We start from the raw sequence: 25,808 nt of genomic DNA on the forward strand, positions 1-25,808 counted from the left end.
GCTATAAAGAAAAGCAAGGAGCTCATTAGAATACAATCATGATACTGGTCAGATCCCCTAGGTAGATGACATGATACGATGAGGACACTTAAGGCTCCTGTACATTTTTTTTTTAATTTTATTTTATTTTTAAACTTTACATAATTGTATTAGTTCTGCCAAATATCAAAATGAATCCACCACAGGTATACATGTGTTCCCCCTCCTGAACCCTCCTCTCCTGTACATTTTTTAAACTGGTCTGGGTTCGTGGGAGCTCACTTCATTATCATTCTTTTAACTTGACATATACATTGTAAAAGTGTGCAACTTTTAACTTTTAAAAAATAATTTAAAAACAAGCACAAATAGGAAATGGACACACATTTAGAGCCCTAAGCTTTTGCTTCTGTGGAATCCCTGCTGCCAACTCATCCCAGGCCTGCAAGCTGGTTCAAGAGGCTAACAGGGAGCATCACACCCCAAAGATGCTATGGAGGAAGGAGCCCTGGGGTCCTAACTTCACATCCCAGCCCTGTGCAATTTTAGCCAAGATACTCCAACCATCTGTTTCAACATCTAAAATGAGTACCTAGCAAAATAGTTGTGCATGGTAGGGACTCAGTGAATATTTGTTGAATGAATGAGTCAGTGGTTTCTAAGATCCCACCATAAATACATCCCTCATCCAAATGTGCTCACTGGGGAGAAATTGTGGCTGCAGCTTCTAGCACACCCTCCCCAGAATACACATGAATAGCCCAGAAATCCAAGTGGCAAGACAGAAAGTTCTCTCTTCTGTTCAGTCCAAACTTTTGGTATTTTAATGTTACAGATTTTCTCTCCCAAATGTCAGCTTCTCTTTTATTTTTCCTTTCGCTGTCACAACAAGCATACAAGTATTTTCAATGGAATTTTACCAAATGGCACTGCATTCTGTAAACCTTAAACATACAAACTCCTCTCCCACCACTCTGCCAAATTCTGTCGTAGAACTTGCTTTTGCCTTTCTGACCCTTGACCCAGATGCCCAGTCCTCAGGCTCCACCCAAGGCAGGACATTCCTTGGTTTAAAGGAAGGCTGAGGGGCAAAGGGGGAAGGACCAGTCCTTACCTTGCAGGGGTAGGATCTTACACATGACATTTATCCAAGTGACTGACTGCACAAACCTAGGGCATGCCAAGTCCATTCCACACACGCCATCCTTGGCATCAACTCTGCCTGGCTGGTGATAAGAGAAGGCTGGAGCCTAGCAAGCCCCAGATGACAGTAATAAGATGGTGCCATGGCTAAGTGCATGGGCATCAAAGTCAAAAGGAATCTCTCTGAGCCTCATGCTCCTCATCTGTAAAATGCAGCAATAATCCCACTTCAGACAGTTACTAAATAGCTTAAATAAATATATGTAAAGATACTTGCAGATCAGCATCAAAAAAACAAAGTTACTATATCCCAGCCCACTTCTGTGTGACTTCGGAAGAAATGAAACAGTCTTTACACTCAATTTGCTTTGTAATTGGGCTCATCGCAGCTAGTGCTACAGTGGTCGGGTGGAGGAAGGGCCCTGAGGGGTTGTGGAGGCGCCATTTGTCTTGGATGTATCGGTAATGTAAATCCACCCACAGCCCTCAGACAGGCCAATGCCAGCCAAGCTGAGGAGCACTCACACTCTGGATTCTTGGGGCTGCATCAAACAGCATGTGTGTTTCTACACCCTTGGCTTACATAACATATTAAAAATGGGCCACAGATTTGACTGTGCGCAAGGGGCAAGGTCAAAACAGGTCATAGGTGCTGGAGTGGTTTTACAGAGAATGTTTGGGGTAGAAACCTGGCTTCAAAGGTTGTCAAATCAGGAGGGTAATGGCCAGGGCAGGCAAAGGCAGGAGGTTCTACATAGAACCCAATGAAAGAGCACTGGCCTCCAGGAAGGCTAATGCCAAATGGTCAGCACCTTGGACAGTGACAGCCATGTGTAAGCAGCTCTGAGACGCTTGATTCACAGCCACCTTTAGCAAACAGGGCGGGTTGCTGCCAGTCCATCCCCTGCACCATGATGCTTCATGGAGCAATCACAGCGGTTTATCTTGCTAAGGCCATATGCTTCCTCAGAATCCTTCCCAACAAAGCAATCAAGGTTCAGCCAATTGCCGGCAGAGATCCACCCGAAGAAACCTATTGGTCACCCTGTGTGTTTATAAAATTACTAATAAAGGTCAGTCTGGTTGAAAACTAACTTCAACCCTACAAGAGATAGCAAAGGTCTCCGTGTGACAAAAGAGGAGTGCACCTTTTGGCTTGACTGGAGGGTCTGGATGGGAGAGGAGAGGGGCAAAGGAGTGTAGCTACAGAACGAAACATGTTTCCTAGCTCACCTCAAAGGTCTTTCCTTGTCTTCCCCCACATTTCTCCTTTGTCTTATATTAAAATTTCTTGAAAGGTCCATGTTCTCTGTGCCAGCCCCCAGACTATGACATGGTCTCTCCAAGTCCTCCCCAGAGTCAGGGGTTGAGCGGGGGTGGGAGGGAGAAGCCAGGCCCTGGACGGAGTCCAGTTCAAGCACCTGGAGCCTCTGGCCTCCTTTGTCCCCAGCACCCCCCTCATCTTAATTTCAGTACAGTGACTGTTTGCTTTTCAATTCCTTCTGGAAGACTCCAGACAGCATATTTGCTTAAGAGCTGAGGACAACATTCCAGTCTTAGAGAAGCAGAGTATTTAGGCAAATGCAAACATATGCTGCTTTCTCTTCTTAGTTACAGTCTTGGCAAAGGGATTATTCCACCAAGAGAGGAAAAAAGGACTTTCTAGGGTCTACCTCATTCTACCCTGGCCCCAACTATGAGGCGCCAACCCTCACCTTTAAAGATGAGTGGCTGTGGTTATAAAAGGGCAGCGTGGGGGTCCTCGTGAGGGACTGCTCTGAATCTGACTGTGGTGGGCACACGAATCCACACATGACAGAACTGCACACACAGCGAATACACACCCAAGTGCGTGCAAACGGGTGGATGTGAGCAAGGCTACGGATTATGTCAGGAGGAAGTCCTGCTCGTGGTACGCCGTGACAGTTAGGCAAGATTTTGGAGCACACAGGATCTCTGAATTATTTCTCATAATTGTATGTAAGTCTCAATTATCTCAGAATAAAAAAATAAATAGGTTTTTTAAACATATAATTTTTTTCAATGAAAAGGTTTTATTTTTAAACCATTTATCTTGGGACCAGAACCGGTCTCCATTTTCACAAAGCAGCCATAGAAAACCTGAAGCTATCTCTTCAAAGCCCATTTTTCTAGTTTCCTAACAAGGAAATTATGTTTTTTATACAGTAGGCCTTCAAAGAATCCATATCCAGCCATGCCCTGTGTCCCCAGACCCACACGATGCCCACCTGGGTCCATGACATTAAGGTTGTCCCTCTCCCTGACCTTTGCCCCAGCCTGAAACCCTGAAACTAAGGGCAGGTCAGCATGGAGGGAGGCAAGGAGCTGGGGAGGCTGGGAGAGCGTCCAGCAGGAGGGGGACACTTTGCAGAGGAGGCTTCCGGGGGGACCCATGCTGGCCAGTCTCCACCACTGCTGCCTGCGTGCAGCCCCTCGGATCCCTGCCAGCAGTTTATTAATATTTTATTGAAAACTCAAAGATGATTCAAACTTCAGCTGTCATGATAAGGTGTTGTTGCTAGGCAACTTTAGTGCCTGTCTACAGATCTGTTTTCAAAGCTCATCCCCTACTCACGAAGCTCAAGGTTGGGTCCCACCACCCAGAGACCCACTCGGTTCAGACCACCAACCGCCGTCCACACGCAGCCCTCTCCAAAGGGCTCAGCCTCCACGAGTGAGGTCCAGCTCGCAGGTCTCCCGGCATCTGGTTGTGCCCCCAGCGGAGCCCCAGGGCAGCCCCTGCCCCCACTCACCATGGCTGTGCCCCCACCGGAGCCCCAGAGCAGCCCCTGCCCCCACTCACCATACTCGCTGTCGTAGAACATGACAAACTTCTGCCAGCGCAGCTCTGTCACCAGCCTGAGCATGACATCATTGAGGCGCACGGGTGGTCTGGAGGCCAGCGTGTAGGCCTCGCCATCAGGGCTGGGGTTCAGATGGCAGGCGGTGCGCGGAGAGCCCCCTGGGTTGCGCTGGACAAAGAGATGCGGGATGTGCATCGCGTCTGTGAGGGACTGCAGGGCGTTGGCAGACGCACAACCGGTGGACGTGACCAAGGCCAGAATCCCCTGGGTCATGAGGTCACAGGCTGGAAAGAGAGGGGAGAGAGAGGGAGGGGTCAGCATGGGGGTGATGCTGCCCTGGCTTCAATTCACACAGCTCACACTGGGCAGCTCATTCCTGGGGTTCCAAGAAACACCGTCTCCCTCCAGGGACCAAGAACCCTGTCAGGCCAGCCCAGAGGTTTTCACAGCCACAGTCTGTGATGCCCTAGTGACACTGCCAACTAGATACTCTTGTGTCCATTCAACAGATGAGAAAACAGAGGTCAAGAGAGGCATAATCATTCATCCTAGGCTACTCAAACAGGCAGAGTAGAACAAGGCTCCTACCCACATCTGCCGGAGACATTCAGCCATGCTACTATATTAGCTATCTGGTTTCCCACTTGGGCTGTGAGCCTCTTAAGAGCCACGAGCTCATTTTGTTGATCCTTGTATCCCCAAGGCCAAGCCACAGGCCAAGAATGTACTGTGTACTCTACAATCGTTGGCTGAACTGAGCTGATTGGGGCGGAAGGGAATGAATTACATTGGAAAGCCAGGGAGACACTTACCCCCGAAGACCCAGATTGTAGGCAACGAATCCCAGAATCCCTCAGTCTCCTGGCCAAGTCCACTTGATTCATACCATAAAAATACTGGGTCAAACCCCCGGGGAAGTATTTGGTTCCAGAAGACCAGGATTATTTAAAAGCCACTTAACAATAACAAAAGGAAGAGGCTCCCACAGCGGGGCACTGACTGCAGGTGTGGAGGAGGAACACAATCAGGTGTCAGCAGCCATTTCTAGGGTGGGAACACTTAGGGACCGCCTTTTGAAGTCATCGAGTCACCATGAGTTCCAGTAACCCCTTTTAGCCACACTCTCACGCCTTTTTGGAACATCAGACCAATTAATAGAACGATGCACCTCCCAACACTGCAACCACTGCACCAGTTTTGAAGCAAACATTTATTAATAATGCTTTATGTGACGGCAGGAATGTGGGAAAGCAGATGCAGTTTCAAAACACAGCCTGTGAATGTCAGCAGGCCATCTGCTGCAGACGGCAGACTTTTGAACAACTTTGACAATGCAGTTCTTTCAGTTGAGAGCACGTGGGTTTATGCAATGCCTCAGACCAGACTGGGAGAAGGAGATGAAGACCAGAGGGAGGAACCCCAAGGAGCAAGGCAGAGGGAGGCTGGGAAGGTGCGGGAAGAGGAAGACACCCCCAGGCTTTCCAATACCAAAGGCCAGTGGCTCCCCACGCAGGGACAATCACCTTGCACATTCATGGGCTTCAGCACGAGGACAATTTGACTGCCCACAACTCTTCCTGAGGAACCCTTGGGCTTCAACACAAGGCAGAAGGAGGGGGTGGTTAAATGAGAGATTCTCTACAGTCCCTACTGAAGATCACAGAACCACCTGAACGCTCTGGGCCCTCGCATTCAGGCTCCACCTGGCCAAGCTCACTCCTGAATTGTGATCCAATCCTGCCGTGCTTCTGAGTAAAGCCCTTGGTGGCCCCCAAGAGCCTTGGGCAGGGAGTCAAACTCCTTAGGGCAGGCTCCCCAGCGCCTGCGGCCTCAGGGCCCCCTGCCGCCCTGCCCCACTGTCCGCCTGTCGTTGTTCCCTGGAACCTATCGCACTTCCTTTTGCCTTCTGGACCTTGACTCTTGCTCCAAGACTCAGACTCTACACCCCAGACTGGCTCGGGACCTTTGTCACGCACTCCGTTTGCACCCCACACCTCCCCTCTCGCGACACTGAATTGTCTCTCTCTGCCACTTGACCTCAGGTTCCAGGGGAATAAAGGTCATGCCCTTACGCTCACCATCCTCATCCAGGGACACAACGTGTCTGCCGGCACACAGCAGTCAGTAAAAACTCATACAATAATACCACAGTCCTTGACATTTGCATGCCCTCTGGTCAACAGTTCCACTTTGGGCATCTACCCAAACTATAATATAAAAATAACTTTAGGAAATTCCCTGGTGGTCCAATGGTTACGAAATTTGCTTTCCAATACAGACGCTGCAGTTCAACCCCTGGTCAGGGATCTAAGATCCCACATGCCACAGGGCCAAAAAAACCAAAATATAAAGCAGAAGCAATACGCAACAGACTCAACAAAGACTTTAAAAATGGCCCACATCAAAAAAAAAAAAAAACCTTAAGGAAAAAAAATGGCTTTAGATCCAAAAACATTCAGAGGATACTTATCCAGATTCTTGATATATTGCCAACAATCGAAAAGATGCAAACAGGTGAGCGACACAAAAGTGTTCCACTTGTTGAAAGCACACCCAACCTTTAAAACTATCTATGAAGATACTACGGTAACATGGGAAAGCATCTGTCATTATAAAGTTATGTGAAAGTCAGACAAAATTGTATGTACTTTATGATATCAATCAAATAAAACTTAACATGCATGAAAGACAGACCAAAAGGAAATATTGCAAAGCGCTCAAAGTGACCGCATTTTAGGTGAAGCCTCAACGTGGTTTTCCCTTTTTTCTGTACTTTGCCAAAATTTCATGCTGTGAACAGATTATTCTTTTACAAAAGGAAAATAATCCTTCGGTAATGGATAAGTAAGAAGCTCCAGGAGGAGGGACTATTTTGTGAGAATTTTCTCTGTGCTGAATACTCTGTCAAGTCCTCTCTATACATGAGTTCGCATTATTCTCATGACATCCCGGTACAGCAGGCATCACTGTGTCTATTTTCCAGATAACAAGTTGTGAAGCCGCACCACTGATACGCCTTCTGAGGCCGGACTGAGACGCCTTCCTGTCTAAAGATGCTTCTGCGGGGCGACTGTGACAAAACCAGAGCATGACATTTCATACTCGCCAGGATTACAACAATTTCTACAATTAGGTAAAAAGCACGCTTATGAAAAAGACAAGAGAAAACACTAAAAGCCAAGGTCTGTGATGATAAATGGATTTTTCTTTCTTGTACATATTCTCTTTAATGCCAATAACACGGCATTGAAACCTCTTAGAAGCAATCTTGCAGAATTCACCACACATCACGAGGGTGTAAAGTCGCCCAGGATCTCAAGTCTTTGGTCCCACCCAGGACACCCACTGCGCCATCGCAGGGTCTCAGCTCTCCATCACGCACCCCCACCTGCTCCATCTCAGGTCACTGCCCGACGTCTGATGGCAAGCGCCCCTCCCTGTCCCCGCTGGTGCCCATTCCACAGGTACTCTGTCATTGAGTCACTGAAGCCCCCGAGGCTCCATTTCTCCATCCGAGCCCACATCCTGTACTCCCACGTGGATGGACTTGTTTCTTCCCCGCTATGCGTTTCATGCATACGCTCAGCACACCCTCTAAGCACAAAGCCCTGCAATGAGCATTGAGTTCAGGGTGGGAACAGGACACACACAGGCCCCATCTGAGGAGCTTAGCATCTACCAAGGAGCTGGACCCCACAGTTCAGCCTGGGAGGAAGGAGAGGGGAAGGTCCCTGGGACCCAGAGGAGGGTGAACTCATGTGGGGTTAGCATCAGAGCCTCAGAGGAAGAAAAGGATGTAGACCAGGAGAGATGAGGGGGAGCAGGGTGAGTGAGGGGTGCAGTGTGACACAGACACAGGGGCTGGGTACCAGGAACGTGCTCAGGGAGCAGGTCCCATGCCCCAGCCCTGGTGGCAGCCACAGACACCAGCTTCTTGGCTGGGCCTGGGCTCCCCAGGGCAGCAGAAGGAGCGCTAGAATCTCACAAAGTCCTGCTTTGGGCTCCTCCGGTCAGCAGCTGTGTGACCATGGGCATGTCTCCTTCCCGAACCCCTGCTGTCTATTAATTCAGGATACAAATCACAGCAGAGCTATGGGAGTTCTGACTGATAATGCGGACCACAGTGCCAACCCCATGCTGGGCCCAAGAAAGACGCCAAACACAGTCAGTCTCCTGCGCCCTCCCTGAGCATCCCCACCTCTCTATCAATATCCCACCCAAATCCTGTCCAGGAGCCCAAGACATAGGAGTTTACAGCAGAGAATGACCTCACTCCCGCTGCTGACCAGCCCTCCCCTCGGAGGTGGCACCCTGACCCACCCCAGGACAGCCACCTGCAATAGCACTGAAATCCCTCAAGGCCCCCACCTCCTCCATGAACAAGGTGGGTAATTAAGGGTGGAAGCCTCTCCTAGGCGCTAATGGAGAAGCCTAATACAAGTCAATTTCTAATCCGCTGTGAATGGCCTGCTAATTGGGGCTCTGTTGAAATGATGGTTATTTAGAGGCTCCTAACATAAAAATAATAAGATCAAAATACATCAGATCAAAGCCACACCAGCTATTAGCTTCCACAAGGTTATGGAATGTCCTCATTCCTAGGACAGGGTATCACACAATTCACACCTCCTCTTGGGGAGAGAGACACCGAACCCCAGCGCCACATCCGCGACCCTGTCGTATCCACGCTGTGGGACTCTGAGTGAGGGAGGGGCTGACCCTCTCTTGGCCTCCAGGCCTCTGTTTTTTCTGTCAAAGAAAAATGATGGCATCCACTTCTCAGAGCTGTTGTGCACGTTCTCTGAAAGGCCTTTGTACGTGAAGAACCATTTGACACTGCTGGTGCATAGTAGGAGTAGAAGTCACTCTGTCTCCAGCTTAGAGGTGTTTTTCAGCTCGCTAGAAGATAACAGCCTTTGTTATAATTCTTTGCCTCTAATAGCATATGGTCATAAAGCTGATCTCCCTCTTGATGATAACAATGCAGGCTTGATGGACTGATAAGAGCTCCCCAAGAATGGCTCATCAGCTGGGAAAGTAAGTAGTAAAGATGAATGTAGTGAGGAGCTTTGAGTGCCCTTAACCTGAGCTCGGTGGCCTAGGAGAACAGAGGTCTCTGGGACATATGACGGATTCCCAGAAACGAGAAGAAGCAGGCCATTCAAACTCAGGGCTGGATCTAGACAAGAGGATCCAGGAGCTCAGCCAGCCTTCCCAGACAGCCCCACCATTACATCCCTGCCAGCCTCCCCAGAGGTGCCAGCATCCTGCTGATTCATGATTCTCCAGACACACAACTCTCATGGAAGGACGCACCAGGCATAGCACAGGCCCCCTCAAGGGCAAACAGGATCGCCCTCCTTGTCACCCCAGATGAGCTTTCTGATCCCCTGGTGAAACTGAAGCACAGACAGGGCTGACCACTTGACTAGGGTCATACAGCTAGAGAGTGAATGGCAACAAGAACATCAGAAGCAGACCACCAGGCACCTCTGCAGCCAGTCCCAGGAAGAGATGGTGGCTAGCAGAGGACAAAACCCAGGCTTCCATGACCGACTCTACCGGCCATTCCCTGGGTGGAAACTCCTGGGGCAGATGCACTCTCAACACAGGCCCCAGAGAAGGAGGAAGCAAGCAAGAACACGGCCTCCTTCTGCTACGGGCAAATGGTTGGCTCATCAAGTCACCCGGGGCCTTAGGTGGGCACTGGAGATGAGAGGTGCCCCTGACCACTACTGATTCACACCCAGCCTTCTCCATCCCCAGGGGAACTCCTGGAAAATTCTCAGGCCAAGACTGGGAGAAGCAATACCCCAGGAGGCTTGTGCTGGAAGAGATGCACAATTGCTGGTGCTGACGCCTGACAGTGATGCTAGTCACAGCCACCCCAGCCCTTTTCTCCACCACGTGCCCTGAATGCATGGTGCCCCGGGCACATGCACACCTGCTCCTCCTGGAAGATGTGACGTGGTCTCCAAATAGAGGAGATCCACCTTGCAGTACAGGCTCCTCTGAGGCTGCAAAGCCTCCCCATCCCAGGAGCTAACTGGCCTCTGGGTAGCCCTTTAAAGAAGGACAGGACTTCTCCTGATGGACAAGGCAAGACAGGGTGCTCTGCCTGCGTGGAAGCAGCCTGGTAGAGGTGCCCTCACATCAGAGGGGCCTGGCAAGCCTCTGTTGGTAACAGTAGGCAACCGAAGGGAGGGCCAGGCTGTGGGCAGCCCTGGGCTCAGCTCTGCCCTCCAGAAGTAATGATCTCTCTCTGACCAGGCCCAGCAGGCCAGTCCCCGGCCGTCCAGCACCTCTGTCTGCCCCACACCTGGGCTCCAGTTATCACCTCACTACTTCAATCATTCACAGCCAGGAGCACACACCCTCCCCTGAGCCACCCTCATTATCTGTGCCCTTCCTTTCCTCCTTTCAGCTGGCACAGTCTTTATTAATATTTGAATTCTGGTGGCTAATGCTTTAAATTAAGGTCGCATTTATAAATACTTTATGGTCGATGAATAATTGACCAAACAGTATTGTCATAACTCACAGTAAATTATTGATCCATGAAGAATAAATATTTTTCATGTTTTATTAAGACATTTAAAAGGTAAACAAAACCATGGAATAGGGCGGGGGGAACGGATGGCAGCACCAGACCGAGGAGATAGAGCTCAGGCCCGGCGGGGCCTTGACCCATCACCACCCGCCATCAGCCCTCAAAGGGGAGGGCACCCGGGCCTCGCAACCCTCCTGAGCACGGGACAGGCTTGACAAGCATCTTGTCCTGCCGACCTTCTGCTTAAGTAACTATCCTCCCAGCATCCTCCTGCCTTCACTCCTGACTCCTGGCTCTGTCCATCTATCGTTATGGTCCCTCTGCTGCAAACTCCTTCTCTCTGCTCTCTCCTCTAATGCAGGATGGCTGGTGAAATCCCAATCCAGGGTCAGCCATGGTGGGTCCACCTGCCAACCCACTTCTCCAGGTCTGTGAGAGTCAGCAAGACCACACACCCAGCAAAGTGGGAACCCAAAGTGGGAAAGCAGGGTCACCAACCTCGACAGGGCTCCACACCCGCCATATCCACTTACACCCTCTCCACCACCTGCCTCGTTCATTCTCCTCAAACCTTCCAGGATTCTCCCCCAAATTCAACTAATGACCTTGCTTCATTCTTCATAGACTAAAAACAGTAGCCAGCATCATAAGGAACTCATCCTACTTATCAGCAGATCTACACACCTATCTGTGTTTGTGCTAAAAGCTGAGGAAGGAACCTTCTCCCATCTTAGGCTGATTCCTGCTTATGAGCTCTGGTTACTCCCACCACTTGCCTTCTCCGAGATCCAGACCCAGACCCATCACTATGTCTTCTCTGTGGAACCATCAACCTTATATTAATATATCTGACCCATCCCTTTGAAAGTTAAACCTCGGTTCTGTGGACAGTTCCTGTTATTGCTCCAGCCCAAAGCCCTCACTGGGCTCCTGATGCCCAGCTAGGGGGTCTCCCCCAGTGAGTCCACCGGCAACTCACACTTGGTGCGTCAACACTGAGCTCTCCAGGGTGTGATCCTGCCCCTCCCGATCGCTCAATCTCAGTAAAGGGGCGCCCCCAGCCACCCACTTGCTCTTGAGCCTTCTCTCTCCCTGAGCCTCTGCACCCAAGTCTTCACCAAGCCTTTACCAAGTCCTGAGTGTCTATCTTCAAAATATACCTTGGGTCTGTTGGCTTTCCTCCCTCTCCACTGTCATCACCTTGCTCTGAACCACTGTCGCCTCCCCACTGGACCCCCACACAGCCACCCCCCCCCCGCCGGATCCACGTGCCATCCACTCTGCACACTGCAATGCACTGGCCCTCTCAAACGATAACCAGACAGTGCTGTCCCTGCTTAAATGTATTAGCTCCCAACTGCTCTTAAAACAAAGCTCACAACCCCAACAGGGTCCTGCGCCGTCCACTCCCGGGCCCTGCACTCCAGGTGCCGGTTTTCATGCAGGAACTCAGATTTTGCCCACTTGCGGGTCCCCTCACGTCCACCCGCCTTGGACTGCAACACTCCTCTCAGTTCTGTCTGGCTATCTCTCCTCATCCTGTATTTTTGGGGGTGACTTTGATTCCCTCAAGAGAACGTTCCATGACCCCAGCCCTCTCTCATGGTACTCTTCCTATAGAGGGCCCACAGATGTTTGTAATCATGGACTATCTCATGTGGCCGCTGTCAGTCATCCTCGGAACCACAAGCCTGTGAGCAGAAACACCTGCGCACTGCTCATCCTCCTGGCCTCTGGCCCAGTGCGCAGCATGGCCTAACAGAGCAACAAACTACTTAATACTCTCAGCAACTCACAAGATCAGCACTATGGGTGTCCATATTTCACGGTGAGGCAGAGCTTTCAAACTTGCCCAAGTCCCCAGATGCTCAGTTCCTCACCAGAGTGAAGCCACATCCTACAGTCTGGAGAAAGGGAGTTTCTTAAAGCCGACCCTCCACTCTAAGGCGGGTTTCACCAAGAGCATAGAGGGGGCTGAGGGGACAGTGAGGAGGAAGTTGGCTGAACCTGAGGCCTGGCCTGGGCAGCAGCCTCTGGGCAGGGGCCTCTCCTGGAGCCCCTCCAGGCTGGCGGCTCCTATGCCCCTCTGGCTTCATGGTCAGCCTAGCCCAAGGAAGTAAAGAGGAGCAAGGCCAGAGGGTCCCACTGGGTGTTGGACTGGAGCCTGGGGCAGGTGTGCAGCTGGTGCAGGCAGGATGCACGGAACCAGCCAGGAGGGGCAGTTAGGGGAGGGTCAGTGGTTCCATGCCTGTCTCTGGGGCCCTATCCTGATGCCAATTAATGAATCAAACTGACTCCCTGCTCCCGCAGATGCAAAACACAGGCACACTGGGTGGGATCATGCTGGCTTATTTATAGCTCTCCGGCTCCTCGTTAATGACTTTTACTGCTCCGCCAATGGAACGCTAGGCTCCCGGACTGGGATTCACCAGAAGCCTCCACTGTGGAAGTTAAATCAGGACAGTGATGAGTCCTGGGAGACCTGGAGAACCTCGAAAGCAGCCGAGCACTGGGCTGGCGGTGTGTGTGTTGGTGGGGGTGGGGGGGGACACGGTGGGGACGTGATTTCTGCAGCATCTCTGTCCCAAGCCCAGACATCTCCTCTTGGTCTCCCCTCATCCTGCATCTGTGCTTTCACTTACTCATTTCTTCACCCCAAATCCTCTAATCCTCACTGTGTTGGGCCCTGAGCCAGGAGACATGGAAAGCCATGAAATGCAGTCCCCTTTCTTGGGAACCTTAGAAATTCAGCATAAAGTCAAATAATACATACTCAACCGAAGTGTGCTACATCTGGAAAGAAAACGAATGATTAATTTCGCCTAGCAAGGAGATGTCAGGGAAGAGTTCCATAGAGAAAGAGGCATTGGGGATGGGTCGCAGGGGATGAGTAGGAGTTTGAAAGGCATAGTAGGGGCCAGGCACCATGTGGGCCCATCCAACTAATCCTAGCCCCATAGCCTCCCAGGGAAGTGGGCTCTGCTACCCTATTCTAGACAGGAAGCACAGCAGCACAGACTCAAGGTTAGAGTGTTGCTTGAAGCCACAGGAGGGCCTGGATTGTAACCCTGAGCTGTCTCTGACTGCAAAGTTAAGTATGTGGGCTCAGGAGGCAGGCAGGACCACTGCTATAGCTGTGTGCTCTCAAGCAAGTCACTTAACCTCTCTGAGACTCATTTCCTCACCTATAAATGGGCTAAGAACAGGCCCCACCTCTAGGGCTCTCATGAGGATTAAATGAGCACCGTGAATCAGAGGTCACATTTGCATGTACATGGACAGGCCAGACCATGGGGCCTGCCCCTAGCTCTCCCCATGTCCTCAGGCTGCCCAAGGCCAGTTCCATGCCTGCCCTTCCCTCCTTCTGCATGTGCCAAGGCCATCCAGACACCAGGCCCCAGCCTGGCACTCTTTCCCAGGCCTACTGACCCTCTCAAATGGGGACCTGAGGCTACACGGGGCTTCCGATTCTCCCTTTGCATCTCAACCTGTGTCTGACTTTCTCTAGCTCTCTCCGGCTCTCTCTCTTATTCTCTCTGTTTCCCACTTTCTAAGTCTCAGCTCTCTGTCAGAGAGATAGAGAATGTGTTGTATGTGAATCTCTCTCTAGTACAGGCCACCAGCCTCTACTCTCTCTGCCTGTAGGACTGACCACCCAGGAGGGACTGAGCCCGCACATTTATGCCTTGGCACCTACTCTCCGTCCATTGGAAGCTGACCCATGGATGCTCACCTGTCAGGCCCTCAGCTCTCCAGTCTTCCCACCCCAGGGAATTAGTGAGGCAAGAGCAAGTCTCACCTCTGGGCCAGGGCCCCTCTCAGGAAAATGGGGAGGGATAGCAACATCCCCATCCTGCCAAGCTCTGGTTCCGATCTCCAGCCACAAGACTGCATGCTAAGCCTGCCAGCAGGCTTCCAGAAGGCAGCCTCTGTGCTCCCAGGTACAAAGCAGGAGTCCCTGAGGCCAGACATGTCAGCTCAAATCACTGCACCTGCATGCCCCTGCTAGAAATCCACATCGCTGTCACCTCCTCATCGTTCCAGACCAAGCATCCAGGGGTCTCCTTCACCCAATCAGAACAGCACAAGCCTTCCCCTGATGTCTCCCTACCATACACACAAATTACAGCTCAGTGTCACTGTTTGTTTTGGGGGTCTCTGTCACGTCTGGAATGAGCCCCGTAACACCTCTCCATCCCTAGCACCCAACTGGGATGGATGGAGGTGTCTCAGAGGAGCAGGCGACAACAGGGCAATGCTGCATGAACACGATGCTGGCCCCGACCTGCCGCCATCGATGGGAGCCCCACGGCTGTGCTCACCAAGAACCCCTCAAGGCCATATTTTGTCACCACCCTATGGGGCTGTCTCTAGGGTCAGGATCCGCAGGGACCCCCACACACACCTCAGCTCCCCTCCAACAGCCAGGGCAGGGCAGGCCTGGGTGAATCCAGCCCTCCGTGTCACTCCCTGGCCTGTCACCTGGTTGGACCCACGCCTGAAGCCCTCCCGAATAGCAGAGACAGCCATTCTCCAGGGTAGGGAATCATTGTGGAACTCCAAGCTTCCGGGCTCTACTGCCCAGAGGAGCCCTCAGTCCATTCTGTCGCCTTCCCAGGTTGCATGACTGGAGAGACACACCCAGGCTCCAGATGTAAGCCTTGAGCTCAACACGGCCAACTGCCAGATGTCCCTCCAACAAGGGGCCTAGCTGCCTGACCCTCTTCCAGGCCCGCCCCTCCACAGTTCAGCCGCTTCCTCACTGTGCCCTGCCTACTTGCCAGCCCGCCTTGGCTATCACCAGCCTCCATGCTCTGCAGCCAAGCCCAGGAAGACAAGCAATAAAGGGCAGCCCCTCACACCTTCCCCACTCCTCATACACGGCTCCCCCACAGCCCTCAGTAAATGGCACAGGAGGCAGGATGCTGGGCAACACCAGGGAGGTGATGGGGCTGCTTACACCACCCGGGTCCTGCCACATTCTTCATGGCCTTGTCGTGGTCCTTGTGTGGGCAAGTCCAAACAGGCAGTGATCCACACTTACTGTTTCAAACCCACAGCAGACTGAGCAAAACGGTCGAGGGGAAGAGGCCCCACAAATTCCTGACGTGTCTCTTAGGCGTGCACTACTCTCCATCCTGCCCTCTGATACTCTCCCAAGAGGCAGCAATCTAGAAACCCAAGCCACCTCCTGTCACCTTGCATCCAGGAGCCTGAGCTGGACACTTGTCAGATGTCATCGTCTAATCTTTTTTTAATGGGAGGAGGGCAGGGAGGGATGGGTCACGGCAACCACATTACACAGAAGACACGAGAAGAAACCTCTGGCACAAAATACATCTTGAATCAATTCTAGGATGCTAATCCCTTCCTCTTGGGAAGTCTGTTCATTCACTTCTCAAGCACTTAGCACCCTCCTTTAAACTGAAACCCACATTAGTGCAGAGGACACCCACTGACACACCGTCCAGCCCTCTGGGGCAAAAACAGAGAGACATGAAGCACTCTGTCTGTCACAGAGAGAGGAACAGTGCAACTGTCAGAGGACAGGTCCTGGCGCTGAACCGTCTTGACTCTGCTCTTACAGAGTCAAGTTACATGTGGCGTGAGTTACAGTTACATGTGGCTTGGGCAAGTTATACCCTCTCTAGACCCCACATTAAAAATGGAATTACAACACTGATTTCAAATATGATCAACGCATTTAACCAAGCAAACCAGACAAAGACAACCACAAAACAGAGTGCCTACCAGTGGGCACTAAGGAGAATCAGATGAGTTTGAACCCAAGAAGCCCCTTGGCCACCACCACCAAGTCCAGTTAACTGACCACCTTATTGCATGAGGCGTGAGCTAAGACTAGAGGGGGAAGTGGCCCAGCTGGGTTCAAACCCAGATCCAGGTCAGCAGAGCAAGGCCTGGGCTGCTGGTTAGTGCTGGGCACGCCCAAGGCCAACCTCGGCCCACCTGTGCACAAGCCCAGAAACGTGCCAGCTGCAGCTCTGCTGGTGAGGGGTGGGCAGGGAGGAGGCCAACACCCAGCCTGGGTGCCTGCCAAAGCCGACAGCCGCTTTGCTTCTTCACCCCAGGGCCCTGCACGCCCTTGAGTTCTAACAGCTCCTCATTACCCTAACAGCCATCACGACAACACCCAGCCTCTAAAATTGTAGAGACAGAGCCCCTTTTAGAGAATGAGACTAAAGGAGGCAGCTGCCCCTGCTCCCAGTGGCCATGACCTGAGGATCTTTCAAGATAAGAGAAGAGGATGGTGAGGGTGCTGGCCTGGCCCCAGAGGCAGCCTTCCCATCTGAACCAGCCCTGCAACCCGAAATAAAAGCAAAACCCTCAGGACATAGGCTGTGGCTTGTGTGACCCTGCCATTCAGGCCAGCTCTGCTGATCGCAGTCTAGAGGACATCTCATGCCTGAGATATGCACGGGAGAGCCCAGCTGGTGCAGGGACATCACCCACCCCAGCTCTCAGGTGCTTTGAAGCAGATGGGGAGAGAGAAACCAGAAATCTCCTGGAGCCAGCAGGGATGAGAAGGGATCTTTGCCAGTGATAATGAAAATTTTCACAGTAGCAGATGCTTGCAGAAAATTAAAAAAACAATACAACCAATTTCACAAACCAGAGAGGAACTTAAGAGAAACATGGCCGGAGGGCTCGATGTTCCCACTGATACCTTTCTAACCACAAGAGCACTAGAAAGGAGCCAGGTCCTCCCCACCACGTAGTCAAATTGCCCCCAAGAGCCCATCCCAAATGTCTCCAAGCACCTACTATGTGCCCAGCTGGGGGCCATGCTGGGAACACAGGGATGATGCAGATCTGGCCCCAGGTCCCAGAACGTCATCTGGAGGGGGACCCAAAACAGGGACCAGACGTGGCTCAGTGTCCATGGAAGGATGGTAGGCAGAAGGCGTGTGGGTAGGTGGTCATGTGGCCTGGAGTACAAAGCGTTTCACAAAGGACAGAGCTAAAAATGCTGGGCCAAAACATGGATGGATAAAGGGGGATCAAGAGAAAGAGGGCAACCAGGTGAGTGGCCTGGAGAGAGCCAAGGCCCACACGTAGCTTTGTGTGTGTGTGTGTTTATTTTAATTGGATGATAATTACTTTACAATAGCATGATGGGTTTTGCCATGGATCAGCCACAGGCGGATCTGCCAGGAATGGACCACTCATTCTGGCAGGAGGGGAATGTGAAGAGGTAGGTTTACCATGGAGGTCTTGCCTGCTCAGCTGAAGGGCTTTGTTTTGACTGCTTGAGCACCAGGGAGCCCTGGAGGGTCCTGAGCACAGGCAAGGCCTGCCTTTGGAAAAGAGGCCCCAGTGAGAGCACAGCAACAGGGCAGGAGGCCTAGGCTGACCGCTCCTGCTCCTCGTCCTGGAAGGACGCAGGTCAAGGAGCGCAGGGGAGGAGGCAGAGAGCACAGTCGAGGCCATTAAAGGTCAGGGGACAGCGTCAGCTTGAAGCACAGAGTTGGGGGGCAAACAGAGGGGCAGGCCTGGGAGGCCAGGCCCCAGCCCAGCACCAGCAGGACTGAAGGAGGGCGCCTGTCGCCTAGCAGCACGCACTGCCCTTACAAGCCGGCATTCACAGGCCCAGGAAGACACATCCCCCCTGCAGAAGGGACAGCTCAGGTTTAGTGACATGAGGTCTCTTGCTAGGTCTGACCCACCCCCGGGAAATGAGCATGAATTAGAAAACTCAGGCCTTCTGAGAGGCACCTCGAGCCTGGGCCGAGGGCGCAAGGGACAGGACAGGACAAGAGCCGGTGCCTCCCAGCTCTTCAGGGAATGAGGCCAGTCCATCAGCCTGCAGTCAGCATCCGAGGAGACCCTTTGAGGCTTCAGAGAGCTTGGAGAGGCCTGAGTGCCAGGGAAGAAGCTGGTAGAGGAGAGAAGATGAGGGTTAAAGGAAATGGAGTGTCCCCACCCAGCTCTGCCCTCACGGGAACCCCACGGAGGCCATGCATGCTGCAGGCCAGGGTATGTCTGGGGCCCAGCCACACTGGCACACCTGGTAGGCAGTAGGCAGGGCTGCCCTGGGCCTGTGTGCTGAAGGGGACAAGAGGCTGAAGGATGCACCCTAGGGGAGGCAGCCTAGGCACACAGGGCATCAGAGCCAAGGGGGACCTGACGTTCAAGGACCTGTCACTGGGATTGATCACGTCCAAGACCCCGATGGTGTAACCACAGACAAAGCCATGTCCCTTAACTCTCCAAGTCACAGTGGGCACACGCAGCACATGAGCCTTTCCAGACAGGCCAGCTTGAGGGGAGCAGGCACCCCCTTCCTCATCATCCATCAGGCACCGGCATCTCGGTCAAGCAGGAGATAGTAATGCCAGGTACACGCACAGAACAGCACCATCGCAGGTGGGGGCACCTGTGAGCCTGTCCTCCTCTCCAGGGCAAGCTTATCTGGGCACAGGCACCCTATGTGAGTTCCCAGTTGCTGGGAGAGGAGCCTGGGGACCCAAGTTCCCCTGCAGCCGGCCTGCTTCTGGAGGGCTGTGTGTGCATCAAACCTGGGGCATGGAGGGAGGGCTCAGGGGATAAATGAGAAACACCCCTCCCACACACACACAAAGAAACCAGCACTGCATGCTGCTATTGTGATCTGCACTCCCCAAGGCATTTTCTCGCTGTAAAAGAGGCTCGTTGTGGATGGTTAGATATAGAAGGTATAGCAGGTTACAGTAGGTTGAAGTGGTGCCCAGCTCCAGCCCTGCTCTGGGTGAGGAAGACAGCACCCCATCTCTCCTCTGCCCAGACACCTTCCCTGGAGAAGACAAGGGGACAAGGGGGCAGGAAGACACAGCCAGCAGTGCCCACACCAGAAGGGAACAGGGAAGCTGTGGGCTAGGGGCTTGGTCCCTCTGAATGCCCCAGCCAGCAAGCATGCATGCACACCACTCTGCACAGAGGAGATCCCCTGGCGGCTGCCCAAGCCACACTCCAAGCCAATGAGCAGGGATTTGGCAGGGATGACTCCAGGCAGTTCTGGAGGTATCTGAACTCCATGGCCTGCCTCGGCGTTGTCTCTCCTCTGCAGGGATTGACACCCCAACCAAGGGCAGCTCGGCTCAGCCCTTTGGGCAAGAGCACTCCCTCCCATAGGCCCATATGTGTGGGCAGCGCCCCTGACTCTGCTTTCCAAGATGTAGCTGAGGTGGCATGAGTAACAAGCGACAAGCACGTAGGCTGCGTCTCATCACAGACACACAGTAATGCTGTGGCCAAAACGGACCGAGGGAGAGACCTAACTCAGTGAGCAAACTGTTCTGCAAGGCAGCTTCTTCCTTATCTAACTGGCTCTTCCTGACAATTCTGAGGTAAGATTATTGATCCCATTTTTCATATGAAAAAACCGAGACTCCGAGAGGGAAGCCATTTGCCCAAAGTCACACAGCAAGCAGACGAGGGAGTCTGAGTTCAAATTCAAGTAAGTCTAACTTAACAGATCCTGCTATCCCCATTCTCCCAAGAGACACAGGTGACGGCCAAGGACCAGCGGGTGAAGTCCAGGGATCAGAGTGAACGCCGAGCGCCAGCAGGCAGCAGGCAGATGCTCAAAGCCACGTGGTAAAAGGAAAGAAGGAGAACGTTCCTGCTCTTATCCTAGCCATGTGTTCCCACTAACTGGGTTGTATTCCTCCCCTTCCAAGCTCCTACTGAACTCCCAGAACTCCCACCCTCTCAGGCATCCCCCCGCCCAACACTCCCAACATACAGAGGTTCACAAGTATATTTCCTCATCTATTTAAACCATGACAGCATCAGGCTGAGTGAGCCTCAATGACAGCATCCCAGCAACTATCTGGGCAGAGCCTTACAGAGAGGGCATCTCTCCTGACCCTGGACCACTCCTCCTCCTTCCCAGATAGCTGCTCACACTCCCACACAGTTAACCAAAGACGATCTCTAACTTCAGAGTCTAGTGTTGACTAGGGTACGTTTCTCTAGAGGGAGATGCAAGGCGGGGGAGGGGTGGCGGGGCGGCACTGGGGCACTGCAGCCCACCAGGCTATGGTCAGACCTATGCCACCCTGCCCCACTGGCCCTGCCCTGGCCCTTCCAGCATGGCTGCTTCTGCTCTGACAGGGCCACATGGAGTCTGGGCACGATGGGATGAGAAAGTGTAGTCACTCAGTAGAGTCCGACTCTCTGTGACCCCATGGACTGTACCCTGCCAGGCTCCTCTGTCCATGGAACAGACACAACCTATTCCCAAAGACCCCACCCCCCAGGCGGCACCTCCATCATGCTCCAGGGCCTCTGACCCATCCTGAGGAGGCAAATGCTAACAGCTTTAGTGCACTCAGGGATCACTCCCTGGACACAGCCACCCAGGCCAGAACACTGGCCAATGCCACACCACCACCCAAGCTCCGTGTACCCTCCTCTTCTCACTTCAAAGCTCAACTCAAGAGCTTCCACCTCCAGGAAGCCTCCTGGAACCCTCCCCGCCCCCAACACCCCAGCTCAGCTCAGCCTGGCACTTGTCACTCTGAATGATCACCTTGTGTCTCTGCCACCAAACGGTGAGCTGTTGGAAGTCTGGGACCATGTCAAGGCCAGTCCAAGGTCCAAGATGCAGCTGCCCAGGGAAAGTTTATTGAAGGAGTGAGTGAAACTGTTGAGGTAGATCAAGCCAAGGTGCTGAGGACTCATTTCTCGTAGAAGGTATTGATTTTGCCCTACAGAACTGTGGCTCGAGTTTCCAGCTGAGGACCCAGGTGTGAAGATGGAGGGGAGGGAAGAAGGAAGGATATGCCATTTCCAGCCTCTCTCACAGGCCAGGCGTGAGCTGAACTGCCCGGTGACTCGACCAGGGCCCCGGTGCATCACGGAACTGGGATCCAAATACCACTCGCTGTCTCCATCCGCCCTCTGCACTTTTCCAGTCGGGGTACCAGCGGAGGCAGCCGCCCGCAGCCGCACAACTCTTTCACCTTAAACGGCTGGCTTCTCAAGTGGTTTGTAAAAGGATATAACACCAGAGGCACTACTCCAGGCTGAGAATTACGAATATTTATAGTGTTTAAGCATAATTGCATTCAGATGAGGACTATATATTGCTCACTGCAATTCACAGTCGCCTTAGAGCACATTATTTTGCACGCAAGGACTGATGCCAGAAGTCGGCGTGGCGACGGTGGGGCCTGGAGGCACCTTAAGAGGTGCTGGTGTCCTGACTTAGAGGTCCCCATGCCTCTTTGAGGGAGGAACGTTTTTTTAAAGTTCAGGATTGGTCCCTACCTGAGGAAATTGTTCTACCAGCACCCACTGGCTGAGAGCACTCATCCTGAGCCTTCAGGAAGTAAACTTGCAAGTGATTATACCAACCATAGCAACACGGTGGTCATGTGTGCGTGAGGGTCAGGCTGGGAGCACTCATGCAGCCTCTATAGAACTGGGACCCCCGGGGACCCACTCCATGAGGCTTTGGAATTCCATAAGCCTAGTTCCTATGTTCAAACTACCACACAACTGCACTCATCTCACATGCTAGCAAAGTAATGCTCAAAATTCTCCAAGCCAGGCTTCAAAAGTATGTGAACCGTGAACTTCCAGATATTCAAGCTGGATTTAGAAAACACAGATAAACCAGAGATCAAATTGCCAACATCCGCTGGATCATTGACAAAGCAAGAGAGTCCCAGGAAAAAACACCTACTTCTGCTTTATTGACTATGCCAAAGCCTTTGACTGTGTGAATCACAACAAACTGGAAAATTCTTAAAGAGATGAGAAGACCAGACCACCTAACTTGGCTCCTGAGAAATCTATATGCAGGTCAGGAAGCAACAGTTAGAACTGGACATGGAACAACACACCCGTTCCACATGGGGAAAGGAGTATGCCAAGGCTATTTAACTTATATGCAGAGTACATCATTCGAAATGCCAGACCTGATGAAGCACAAGCTGGAATCAAGGTTGCCGGAAGAAATATCAATAACCTTAGATATGCAGATGACAACACCCTTATGGCACAAAGTGAAAAACTAAAGAGCCTCTTGATGAGAGTGAAAGAGGAGAGCGAAAAAGTTGGCTTAAAACTCAACATTCAGAAAACTAAGATCATGGCATCCAGTGGGTCCCATCACTTCATGGCAAATAAATGGGGAAACAATGGAGAAACTTCATTTCAAGGGGCTCCAAAGTCACTGCAGAGGGTGACTGCAGTCATGAAATTAAAAGATGCTTGCTCCTTGGAAGAAAAGCTATGACCAACCTAGAAGCATATTAAAAAGCAGAGACATTACTTTGCCAACAAAGGTCCATCTAGTCAAAGCTATGGTTTTCCCAGTAGTCACGTATGGATGTGAGAGTTGAACTATAAAGAAAGCTGAGCGCCAAAGAATTGATGCTTTTGAACTGTGGTGTTGGAGAAGACTCTTGAGAGTCCCTTGGACTGCAAGGAGATCAAATCAGTCAATCCTAAAGGAAATCAGTCCTAAATATTCATTGGAAGGACTGATGCTGAAGCTGAAACTCCAATCCTTTGGCCACCTGATGGGAAGAACCGACTCCTTGAAAAAAGACCCTGATGCTGGGGAAGATTGAAGGTGGGAGGAGAAGGGGACAACAGAGGATGAGATGGTTGGATGGCATCACTGACTCAATGGACATGAGTTTGAGTAAGCTCCAGAAGTTGGTGATGGACAGGGAAGCCTGGCGTGCTGCAGTCCATGGGGTCGCAAAGAGTAGGACACAACTGAGCAACTGAACTGAACTGAACTAAAGCCTAGTTCCTGTAGTAAAGAATCCACCTGCAATGCAGGAGACCCTGGTTTGATCCCTGGGTTGGGAAGATCCCCTGGAGAAGGGATAGGCTACCCATTCCAGTATTCTTGGGCTTCCCTGGTGGCTCAGATGGTAAAAAATCCACCCACAATGCAGTAGACCTGGGTTCGATCCCTGGGTTGGGAAGATCCCCTGGAGGAGGGCATGGCAACCCATTCCAGTATTCTTGCCTGGAGAATGCCCATGGACAGAGAAGCCTAGCAGGCTGCAGTCCATGGGGCCTCAGAGTTGGAGACAACTGAATGACTAAGCAGACAGGCCTGGTTCAGTTAACAGCTGCCAGATGAAGATGTCAAGACCTGTGCATGGGTAGGTGGGCTGACGGGGCACAGGGCAAAGACACGGAGAGAAGAGGCTGAGGATCCCATCATAAGCATCCCAGAAGATGCAGAGCCACACACCCAGAAAGAGGGGACTGGTCGGCTCCTACCCACCCATCCTTGGCCCCCAGACAAACACACACAAACACACAAACCCTAGACATACAACACATGACACTTGCCACACACACCCATTCTGTACATACACACCAAGTACCACACACACACAGGCCACAGACCTCACACCACAAACACACACACACACACCACATACCAAACACACAGCACACTGACCACACACACACACACACACACACACACACTCACTCACTCCTATGTAAAGCTATTGGAAAAGCCGCCTTCCTGAGCTTACACTGCCTGGAGTGGTGGACAGAGCCCACCCAGCACAGCCTCCCACCTTCTGTGTTCCCAGAGGAGTAGAAGCCAACCCGGCAGGTGCCCCGAGTCCCAGACCAGCCTCCTCCCTCCTGCCCATCACAAGCAGCTCAGAGAGAAGCCCCAGCAGAGAAGCAGCAGGACCCCACTGCCCACACAGCCCCTTCCACAGACCCAGTCCCTCCCCAAGCTCCCCAGCTTACAGCACTAATTAGGAAACTGAGAAGCCAAAGGAGGCCTGGAGACCAGTGCGGAGAATCACCAGGCTCGGCCCTGCCATCATCTCAGACTTGCCGTGTGTGTTCCTCCCACCCAGGCTTCAGGGCCCAGAGACCCTCCTCGGCACCATCACACCTGGAGCAGGAGCCATAGGAATGTTCATGCAGCTCATGGAAAGAGCCCAAGATGCACATACAACCACCAGGAAAAAGGAGGGGGGTCCTCCAAGGGTGTATCTCCCCTGGGCCTGGGTGCAGCCACAGCAGGTCCCTCTGCCAGTTGGGGTGAGGCCTGGGACAAATCGCAGGGAAAGGAGAGGTTGGGGGAAGGTGCAGTTAGGGAAAAGAGGGCAGTGGCAGCTGAAGCCACCCCATCCACTCCATGAGGCCCTTTTTCTGGGGTGGAGGACGGGCACTGTGCACCTATGGGAGCCCACAGGCTCTGCATTAAAGCTCTGGGGGCCACCCTAAGGACTCCTGCAGAGCCAGATGGACAGTAGCAGAGCCTGCTGCCTTCAAGGAGAATAGAATGGAGACCCCAAGAGGCAGGGAGCTCTCTTGGTCCTGCTTCATCTTCCTGCCTCCAGCCTTGCCTCTTAGGCACACTGCTCACCCAAGCCATCTGGAAACCCTCCCCTGCTTAAAACCGTCAAAGATTCCCATTCGCATGGGACCAGCCCCTAGAAGGTCTGGCCCAACACCCTATGAGCTGAGCCTCACCCAGCTCTCCACTCCATTCCCTGACATCTGCCCCACCCTTCACACTACATCATACGCATGACCACCTGCCCTCTGCTGCCCTTCTTCCTGCCTCTGAGCCCTTGTCCATGCCAGCTTTCTGCCTAGACAGCTAGTCCCACCCTTGAATTCCCTGCTTGGTCCCCAGGACACAGCTCAAGACATACCGCCGCAGTGGTGGTGCTGTCTCCATCACTAGACTGTGAGCCAGGATGCTGGGGCCCGGCGTGGTACCTGGCACATGGCAGATCAACAATGAACTCAGAGGGGATGAGTTACTACCTGATGGCAACAGAAGGATGGATGGATGGAAGGGTGGATGAATGGATGGAGGAGTGGGTAGATGGGTGGAGGGGTGAGTGGTGAGTGGGTGAATGAGTAATACATGGGTAGATGGCAAATAGGTGGGCGGGTAGGTGGATGGGTGGATTGGTGAGTAGAAGCGAAGGGAAATGCAGACAGCTGGGGCAAGGCTGACCTTGCTCTGGCCTTGGCCCCCACCATCACTCCACACTGCCAGAGCACAAGGCACTTAGATGGATTAAGCCTCCTTGATACAATTGGAGTGGCTGGAAATAGCTCTGTGCAGCCTGCAGCCGCTGCCTCCCAACAATCATCCCCAATCAACACCCACCTGTCCCTGCTGCCAGTTAATTCCACATGACACCCTGGCTGGGAAACTCAGAGCCTCCAGATGTCAGCCCCAAACGAGGGATCGCAGGGACTGGGCCCACTCAGCCAAGGCTGAAGCAAAGTCACCCTCCTGGGTCCCCAGTGTCCAAGAGGGACAACATGAGCTCATGCCTATGAGCTGCAGG

General features: G+C 52.5%; 1 protein-coding gene across 3 annotated transcripts in view; it reads right to left on the minus strand.

The window, feature by feature from the left end:
* The window catches only part of GRID1 (glutamate ionotropic receptor delta type subunit 1), a 686,401-nt gene that overhangs the window by 537,738 nt on the left and 122,855 nt on the right, over positions 1 to 25,808 (minus strand). For 2 of the 3 annotated variants that reach the window (XM_027530480.1, XM_027530482.1), the window contains exon 3: positions 3,947 to 4,231. The exons of the other annotated variant lie outside the window; for it this stretch is intronic. In XM_027530480.1, the coding sequence (XP_027386281.1) occupies positions 3,947 to 4,231 (285 nt within the window). The remainder of the gene's footprint in view (positions 1 to 3,946; positions 4,232 to 25,808) is intronic. 3 annotated transcript variants of the gene reach the window in all.

This window comes from Bos indicus x Bos taurus, chromosome 28, assembly GCF_003369695.1.
Source record: "Bos indicus x Bos taurus breed Angus x Brahman F1 hybrid chromosome 28, Bos_hybrid_MaternalHap_v2.0, whole genome shotgun sequence".
Lineage (NCBI taxonomy): Eukaryota > Metazoa > Chordata > Mammalia > Artiodactyla > Bovidae > Bos > Bos indicus x Bos taurus.